At 48.0% G+C, this 9764-nt stretch overlaps 1 protein-coding gene across 1 annotated transcript in view; it reads right to left on the reverse strand.

The window, feature by feature from the left end:
• Positions 1-8757: 8757 nt before the first annotated feature.
• LOC104073449 (LIM homeobox transcription factor 1-alpha-like) overlaps positions 8758-9764 on the reverse strand; it is a gene marked incomplete at its 5' end in the record, with an annotated part of 3404 nt that continues 2397 nt past the window's right edge. The window contains 2 exons of the mRNA XM_009573222.1: positions 8758-8912; positions 9356-9514. Coding sequence (XP_009571517.1) covers positions 8758-8912; positions 9356-9514 — 314 coding nt within the window. The remainder of the gene's footprint in view (positions 8913-9355; positions 9515-9764) is intronic.

Consider the following 9764-nt stretch of genomic DNA (forward strand, 5'->3'; position numbering starts at 1 on the left):
CACTGGCACAGGTTGCCCAGAGAGGTTGTAGATGCCCCATCCCTGGAAACATTCAAGGTCAGGTTGGACGGGGCTCTGAGCATCCTGATCTAGTTGAAGGTGTCCCTGCTCATTGCAGGGGGGGTTGGACTAGGTGACCTTCAAAGGTCCCTTCCCACCCAAAATATTCTATGATTCTGTGATTCTATGAATAGTATGGCCCAGAATACACAGACCTGCGTTTTTCTGCCACCCGCCTTCTCTTCCTGTCCCTGTAAATTCGGACTTAGCCTCCTCAGAAAAATACAGAACGCAGCCAATAAGTACATCTAGGCTAAAAGTGTGGTAATTCATCGGCGTGGATCGTCAGGGGCTGTAAGTGACGTGTGTGTGGCCATTATGGATGTGAACGCAACAGCGTATTCCTCCAAATGGGTTGGTCATTCTCAGTGTCGGACTAAGCCGATACCCTGTGGCAAAAGGCTCTGGGAGGAAAGCAACCTTGCTGAGGTAAAGTCATGATTTTTGTCCAAACCTATTAGCCCGGTCATCGGTTTTGTACAGTGATATGTACTAAATGGTTTTGTTGGGGTAGGTCAGCTTGCAGCGCTCTGCTAATGTTCTTGTAAACACCTGTGGAGCAACATTAATGTAAATAACATGTTACTTAGCATATAGAAATCACCTGAATGTGAGATATTCCCATGACCTGATGTGGTAATCTACTGTAGCTCATAACTAGGGTGCTGCATACGCATGGAGCCTGCCTGATGCTTTTATTTGTGCTGTTCTTTTCATAGGGGAGCCTTGGAATTAAAACTCATCTTCAGGAGTGAATGAAAGTCCTTCTGTACTCTGGAGTATCGTTCCGATGCTTGGTTGGGTTGTTTTTTGCCCTCTGAAAAACGAAGCGCAGCCCTGCGATGTGGTTTTCTTGGTTCTGGTCACACTACGCTTGTCTTCAGCAGGCAGCTGGACTCTGACCGAGACGTCAGAGCATTCCCGATCCGTCGGCACTTGTGTGCTGATAACGCTGGGTTTTGCCTGCTGAGTTGCCTCTAAAAACTTTAGAAGTAAATACATTACAGAACTGTGTTGAAGCGACACCAAAGGACCAGCAGCAACCTGCAGATGTGCTTGAATAGGAACTGAAAGCTAAAATCAGCTCTATCTCTTTTTCTGTAGTCTGTTCTTGGACAGTTCCTTTGATAATTAAGCACAATATTTTCCTTCGTCCCAATAAAAAAACACTTTTCAAGATCCAAAGCCAGTTCTGGCTTTTCCCACTGCTGATGGAAACTGCTCTCTGAGCTGGACCGACTACAGGGACATTTCTTGACCGTAAATGTCCCAGCTTGACCCACTTGAAAACATCCTGTGCGGCTCCCAGTTTTGGGGGAGCCGCGAGGGGTTGTAGCCGTGGGCCTTCTGCTGGTTTAGAACAGCAGAGGGAGTCTTCCCACTGGCAGAAAAACTGCGGACTTCAGAGCCCTGGCTGCTCTATCGACAGCGCAAAGAGATCTTCCAGCGCGGGGGTGTGGGGGGACACCTCCAGTTGTTCTTAAACAGGGCAACAAGGAGCCCAGCTCTAAGGAGAGGTTGTTTCTGGGCTGTAACTAGTGAAAAAAAAAATTAAAAATAGAAGAAACAATAGATGGTCTAACGAGGAGTGGGATTAAGACCCGGGCTTATGAGCACTTCTGTGGAGGGAGAGCTTTGGGGCGCTGCGATCTAGGACCCTTGGGTCTCCTCCAGTGTGCTGTGTCAGAAAAGCACCGTAGGTCTGTTTAATGTGCTGTTAGTGGGACCGAGAATCTCTCCCAGCAGAAGTTTAAACCTTCTGGAAAGTCCTTTGGGGTGCTCGAGACCAGGAAGGAGAAATGAGCTTCTACAACCTAGTTACTCCAACGCAGCTTCAGAGGAACAGCTTTGCTGCTGTCCGGAGTAGGAACTTGGTCTTCCAGAAAAGTTACAGGGAACCATAAACCAAAATTTTCCAGAAGTGCGCAGGCAGCAGATGACAAGCAGAAACCATTGTGTACAGCGCCGGAGCCTTTGTCTGAAAGTACAGCACAGCTTCGCTGTCTTTGTGAGGTTTTTTTTGTACCTCTAAGAGAGGGTGAGGCATGGACCGGGAAACTTGGCTTTGACCTGGTTCCCAGGGGTTCATACCCCCTTCCTGGGACACATTAATCCTTATTCATGTTTCAGCCAGGCGTAAGTCCAAGCGTTCGCCTGTGAGCCTGTGGTGGTTGGCAAACATCGCATGCATTTTCCAGTTGGGCAGAGTTTAACTCCTTTGGGGAGAGGGACAGCAGATTTAAGTTGATCTGTTCCAGCTTCTAGCAGAGCCCAAATCACAAAGCTGGCTGTCGGCGTTGCTGTTGTCTGTCTCACAGAGGTGGCTGCATTTCAGCAGCGATGGGAACGTAGGGAGATGCTGGAGTCATGTCTAAAAACATATGCACGCTTGCAGATAACTCTTTGTTTGCTTTTATCAAATGCTGTGCATTTGAAACGTAAAGAGCCGTTTTATCTTCCGGCAGAAAAGTTGGGAGAAAAAGGTGACAGTAGCATTGCTTCAAAATGAATTTAGAGAGGGGGCAAGTGCTACCAGAAAAGGAGGAGAAATCTATTTTTAGTGAGTCTTTTGAGTTTTATTTATACCAGGCAGCACCCCATTAGTCTCAAATGTCTGTGGTGTGAATAGCTTTATTAAGGATGCCGTTATACAGGAGCGAAGGTGCTTTACATGTTGTTGACATTGTATTGAAATGTCAGCCTGTCAGCAGAAAAGCCATTTTTCATTATGTTTAAGGTGCACTGGGCCCCCTCTTAAGCCCAGTTATGCCTCCTCCTTCTCAGGAGCCTGAGCCACTCTATTATTACTTGCTCCAACACATTAACCACTGAGCTGCCAGGCACTTGCTGTTGTCATCGATGAGCCAAACTCTCACAGGGTTCAGTCAACTCGTTACTAGGGAGAGGGGGGAGAGGAATATGCTGCTTCATCCTGTTTCCCTGTGCAATCGAGGAGAGAAATGCTTTCTGAGACAACATTAGGCAGCTGCAAGTTTTATTCTGAATAAAGAATGTCCTCGTACATCTTTCGCTACATGTGTCACGTAAATGTAAAATAACTTCGCGTAGCAGAGAATGACGGAACTTTCCCGTGGAGGGGAGTATTGCGGTGATGGTCACTACCTGCAATTGTTGCCTTCCTCAGTTTACCGGCTCCCTTGGAAAAGTTTCTAGATTAAATCAACTTGTAGCCCTGGCAAATTTGGCAAATTCCTTTCTGAAAAGTGAAAGGAATACCCACAATTTTCTTTCCTTCAACTGGACGTGCCAGGTAATGACTAGAAGGAGCCAGGGAGTATTCTTTTGCTTTCCTCTTTGCCTCGAAGGAATCTGTAGCTATATGTGCAGTCCTGCGTGATGAATCAGTTTAATTCTCACTTAGGCAGAGGGCCCTAAGACCTCTGTAAGTGAGAAGCATGGAGCAGGAGTTTTGCAGCTCTTTTCTTCCTAACTGCATGGGCCGCCTGCTCTTGCTGGTTGCTGGAATAAAATCGGAGTGGCAATTACAGCTATTTGTGGCATTGACAAACACAAGGGAAGGGCTGCTGTGGATCTGACTTGCTTGGATGCGTGGTAGCAGCTGGAAATAAAGCAAAGCCGTATACACAGGGCGAGCAAGTGTCCCTGTGAGTGTCGGGAAAAGCTGTTATTTCCAAATCCAGCTTTTTTTGGTCCTGTCACTGGAAACATATTTAGCAATTAAAGCTAAAAGGAGCATCGGGTGCTCCAGTATCTTTCACAAGATGTAAACTGGCAAGGGAGACCTCTGAAAACCTGAGAACGAAACAAGAATTAGGAACCCAGGAAGCCTTCTCTTCGTTTCTTGAACCGCAGGATTATGATACTGTCTTGTACCTCTTCGTGTGATTAGGACAGGCTCATGGAAGCAAGGGGAGGAAGCTGTTAGGACAGTTACCAGCATGAAGCTAAACAAGGGAAAAAAGTCCTCAGGCAGTCAATCAAACTGGTAGGTTCAGCTTTATCTCCAAAGGCTGCAAAGAGATTCAGCTAAATTAATCCCAAGTAGCTGAAATCAATAAGTGAATAAGCCTGTATTTCCCAGAGTGGGAGACTCGGGGAAAAAAGAAAAAGATTTAAAGCAGGATTCGGATAGATTGGTCCTCTCACATCCTCCCAAACACAAACCAGACCAGAAATAAACACTAAAGCCCTGCAATACCAAGGAGAAGAACCCAAAGGACCAAGTTCTAAGATGGTTGAGAACTTAAGAAAGCAGTGTCAGACTTGTGTAGGCGTTCTTGCTTAGGGGTTAATTATTGTAAAGAATCCTTCATTCACACAAGTCTTTTTGTGTCACTATAGTCCTTCTGTTTCTTGTCTTCTGGCATGGGCTTTGCCATTCTCTGCTTGGTTTCCATCTCCTGGTTCTGTGTTTTCTCCACTTTTAATTGTTCTCAACTCTTGTTTTCAGTCAAATGTGCATTTTGGCTGGTAGTTAAGCAAACTGGATGTCAAGGTTTTTTTCTGTTTTAACTTACCCACTGTCTTTCTGTGTGGCCGTGCAAGCTAGTCGTAACATGTTCTATGTCTCTGTTTACTCATCTCTGAAATAAATAACACCTACTTGGCTGGGGAGTAATGAGGGATAATTAATTAATGCATGCAAGGAGTTTCGAGGTCCTCAACTAAGAGAAAGCCAAGGATCATTAGGTTAGTTAATTCTCTGCTTTGTTTTTCCTCCATTTCTTCTTGGTTTAGATCTCTCAGAATGTGAAGTTAAGTGTGTCAGGACTTTTTTCAGCCTGTTGCTTTAACTCCTGTTGATGTCACTTTTCCTTTCAAGTGGAACTTTAAAACCAATAAGGTAAATTACACATGATCCTAGAATGAGGAACTAACAAAAACATCCCTTTAATTTTTCATCCAGAAAATATTCTCGTTTTACACTCTGCTTCTCTTACTTAAAGGAACCATAAATCAGCGTGTTCCTTTGGTGTTTGCAGTCACGGGGAGAGATTTAGTGCTGCTGGCAGGCCCGGGGCTGAAGTGGGCAACTGTTGAGGGCAGAGAGCTGTACGGAGCCACATTCCATTCACACACACATTTGCTTTACTTGGCTGTCGTCCAGATGATTTTTTTTGAGTCACTCGTGAGCACGAGGGAAATTGTGTGGGCAGAGGGGAGCGTTTTTCATCTCGTGGTCAGTCTGTCACCTCGACTGGTTTTTATTCACCTTTACTCTCCTGACTGCAAAGACAGGAGAGAAACACATCTGGGCATTTGAGAGAGCAGTGGGCATTCCCAAACCCTCCTTCTCAGCGAGTACGTTGGTGTGTCACAGCCAAGGACCTGCACCTTCCTGCTTGATGAGAGCACTTGTTCTGTCTCTTGACCGCGCAGAGCAAAAGAGGAAAGCCAAAAAGTGTGGGTGTTGCCCAAGGTGCGTGTGATTCTGCTCTTTGCTCTGCTGCCGAGCGGGCTTAGCCTCTTCCTGCTATTATTTCCTCACCAGTACGCATTCCCCAAGTCCTACCGTAGCCGTGAGACTTAATTCACTGATGTCCATAGGTGCTTTGGGATGCACGTTGATACCCCTAGGCTGCCAAAGGGTCAGATCCCTTCTGCGTACATACGCAAAGCTACTCGTGCCCCTTCCCACTTAATGCTCGCTGGCACTCCTGTCGCTGTCTCCCCAAGTCTCTTGTCACCGCGAGGAGACTTCCAGCTGCAAGATACGGTTGGGAGTAGATTCACCCGCAGTCACTGAACTCTCATACCTGGCTGTTGGTGCTAAAAGCAGCTCTGTCCTTTGGTAAGAGAAGCAGCAGGACTTGCTTGGCAAGCCTGAGAGCTTTCGGGCTCTGTCAGCTGTGGGGCTGGTGTCCGCCTTTCTGATTTCTGCTCCTTTCAGGCAGAATCTGGCCTCAAAACTGGAAACCTAACAGGAGGCCATTTCTTCCCTTAGCTATAGGGTATGAACCTCACGAGTGGCTCTCGTGCTTGAGCTCTCTGGTCGCCATCAGACTCCTTTGCGCCAGTAGCTCCAGGTCTAGCGTGCCTCTTCACCGTATTAATTTATTCACGCTGGGATTCTAGTTCCTCTTGCAACTAACTGTGACTCCTCCTATTGAGTTTGCCGCGTTAAGGTATGAACAGCCGCCAACACCGGTTGCTGCTTTCCTCCAGGATACCTAGTTCCTGGGAAAGGTAACGGATGGGCCGTTCTCCTGAGGAGCCCAGGCCAACCTTCGTGGGTCTGCAGGGAGCCAGCTGCCCGCTCGTGCGTGCAGTTTGTCTGGCTGTGCTGAGGCAAGCTTCAGATTTCCACTTACAGTTTGCTTTTTTTTTTTTTTTTTTAATTTTCAAATGTACATGCAAAAAAACATCGGCACATCACAGCACGAGATCACAAGGAAGAGAGGGTGGGGTTTCAGTGGGTGAAGCTGGCTCTGGTATTTGGGAGAAACATCAATTTGCACATAGTTCACTGTAACATTCTCTTAAAACTTCATCTAAACCGAGACCGTCTCTAGTGCAAGAGCCTCTAAAAGTAACATACAGCTTTAGGAGTTTTCCCGTTTCGTTTCTTAAGGGTGGATGACCACACAACGAAGGTGGAAGTCACCCAGCTGCAGCAGCTTGGTCTAGAACTTGTCTATCTGGGCAAACATAGGTCATAAATAGCCGTTTCTGCGAAAGGCTCCCCCTTCCCTCATAAAAAGAAATGTCAAAGCGTCTGTAAACTATGTACACGACTGCCTGCTGGGGAGAGACATTGATCCCGAGAGCAAAGGCAAGTCCAGCTCCAGCACCCGGCACTGTAAACACGACGGGAAGTGACTGCACATCAGCACGTGTCACGTTCACACAGCTTTATTGAAGGTGAAGCAACGGCGGAGTGATCTTTATAAGGGCTGCGGTTCTGTTACACGTCATTCTTTACGTCAGTTCTCTAGAAGTAGTCGAGAAGGTGAAAAATCCTGCTAAAAAGCAAAATGCATCAGGACTGCATCTCCTTTCATCCCCAAATCCAGGATTATGTACTTCCTGGGAATTTTCCTCCATAACTCCAGACAACGAAAATTAGCCATTTCTTTTCTTTTTTTTTTTCTTTTTTTTCATTTGAGAGGCTACACCCCTTTAAAATCAGACTGACAAGCCTGCGGAGGCTTAGAAGTAAAACACCACATACAGAAACATTGGTCAGGCAGGTTCTCGGGTTGCACCGCTAGACTCACAAATCTGGAGATCCAAGATTTAAAAATAAGTCATTATTTCCTTTTGGAGTTGTCTGCCGGTTGTTCAGTTCAAATAGACAAGGGAAGGTTAGTTCTGGAGGACCGTATTCCTTCAGCTGGCATGCTGTAAGCAGGCTCACGGGAAAACCTGACCTTTCCAGGAATACCGGCTGTCCTTCACGTATATAAAGAACGAAATCCCAGACTTGGGTCTTGGGCAGGAGAATAAAGAATTTCCCTTTGGTAATAATTCAGACTTTCTTTCTCTGCTCTCTCTTTCTTGCCCTTTTGTGGCACATTGGTGCCCACCTGCCTCTCGTAACGCCTGCCTCGTGGCATGATGATGGGTAGAGAAAACGGATTATTCCTTTCTATCCGCGGCGGAGACGTGCTTTTCTCTTGCCCGAGTCCTGATGTCACCCCTGGGTGGCCCTCGAAGCGAAAACCAAACGTAGCCTCTCGGAGTTAAGTGACTTGGCAGGGACGCGTTACGGGATAAGGCAATCCCGTTTCTTTCCCTCGTCACTTGTTGGAGGGAAGCGAGGTGCGAGGATGCCTCGAGTGAGCTGGGAGCGCGGTCAGGCTGGGAAATCCCTCTGCGGACAGACCTACAGAGGAAGGGCTTTCTTGCAGGAACGTTTTTAGAGTAAAATGGTTTCGCTTCGCTGTTTTAAAAAAGAAACAAACAGAAATTAGCTGTCATTTTGTGAGAATAAGTCTTTGTTCTGTCCATAAAGGGAGTAAAACTGCTCTGTTAAGAGACAGACGGTCATAAAGGCGATAGAGAACTCGCTGTGGGTGTGTTACGCTTCTCTCGGCATCTTTGAACGCGACAGAGGATAAATATTCTGTTGTTTCTTGAAGCAGATACCCGAGCATAACCGTTTCAATCAGGGGCCAAACCACTGTGCATTTCTGAAATGTCAAACGTTAAAAAACTGTCCTGGGCCAACTGATCGACAACCACAGAGAAAATCTCTGAGGCAGCAGTGGCATCTCTTAGAGATGCCTCAGAACCTTGGATTTTACTGTTGAAAATTAACCTTGTCCCACGAAGCCTGCACCTGGATTGGGAAATGAGGCAAAACAGCACAGCGAGCAGCTCAGCTGCAACCGAGACTTAAATAAACCGAGTTCTTGTGGGAAGGGCACCTCCTTCTTCTAGGGGCAGCTCTGGTTAGCTTGGCCAGTCTTTGTTTGCAGGACATAATGCTCAAAAGCTTAAACACTGGACAAACTGCTAAAATTACAGCTAAACAACATCATACCGTCGATCTACTCGTGGCTAGAAAAAAGGGGAGAGGCGATCCAAAGGCTGTGAAAGGTCTCCAGGAATTAGTGCTTATATGTGTGGCGGACCTAGTTGCCTCCTCCGTTGTGCAGTGCTCAAGGAATGTCTCTGAAGGTCTCAGTCTCGTTTCTCCTCCCTCACCCTCGTTCTGAATTTGAAGCAGCATCCATCCGAGATACTCGTGAAGAGTTGGGAGCTTTTCTATGGTCAGGATGTGAAGTAGGAGCTCTGCATGGAGTAGAGTCGGTCAATGGGGTTGCCCACGCGGGCTTGGAGGAGGTTGGCTTCAGCCGTTGACAGCAGGCAGTCTCCCAGGTGGCTGATGCTGTCACTGTCCATATCGTGAAAAACTCCTTCTGAGTCTAGAAGAGGAAGGAAAAGGAAATGAGTGTGGAAGTGGCCCGCGCGTGCCTGGCGGGGAGCTGGGGTGGCACTGCAGCACAGAAAAAGGGTGACAGCAGGGCCACGTTTCACCTGGAGCAACGGTCAGCAGGGCTGGTGTGAGGTGAGCCCCACACGCAGCACCAGCTTTAGGCGTAACTCTTTCCTCCCTCACCCAAACGTTTCGTGTCGGATGGAGGTAAGACCCCAGCCTCGCTCCCTGACCCCCCCGCAGAGCTCAGTCTGAGGCTCTGGCCTCACCAAACTTCTTCTGAGAAAGACCCTGCACAAAGTCCAAGTCCCGTGGAGCACCCGCTGCTGCTGGCTTCCTCAGCAGTCACAGCAGAGTTTGGCTTTTCGTGACTTGGGCTCCTGCGTGCAGCTTTGATGCAGAGACAGGACGATCTCCGCACCGCTCTCCTACCGTAGGGGTGCAGATGGTCTCCTGGCATCTGGGGCGGCGTCAGCCCTTGTCTGTACAAGTCCGTGCTGTAGCCGTTCTGATCCAGGGGCAGCAGCTGCTGCTGGGGGATCCGGGGGTAGGGGACCATGAGCCCATCCAGGCCGTGAACGCTTGCGCCGTCTAAAGACACAACCAGCGGGATGGGTTGAAGGAAAGGGTGCACACGGTGGTGGGTCAGAGCACTGTCGCGATAACATTATTCGCATTGCTGCAGTGATATTTGGTGGTCTAACTCTGGACCAGCACTGACCAGAAGGGCAACGGAGCTGGTGAAGGGCCTGGAGCCCAAGTCTGATGGGGAGCGGCTGAGGGAACTGGGGCTGTTTAGCCTCGAGAAGAGGAGGCTGAGGGGAGACCTCATCGCGCTCTA

This window comes from Fulmarus glacialis, unplaced genomic scaffold (assembly GCF_000690835.1).
Source record: "Fulmarus glacialis isolate BGI_N327 unplaced genomic scaffold, ASM69083v1 scaffold42952, whole genome shotgun sequence".
In the NCBI taxonomy this organism is placed as follows: Eukaryota; Metazoa; Chordata; class Aves; order Procellariiformes; family Procellariidae; genus Fulmarus; species Fulmarus glacialis.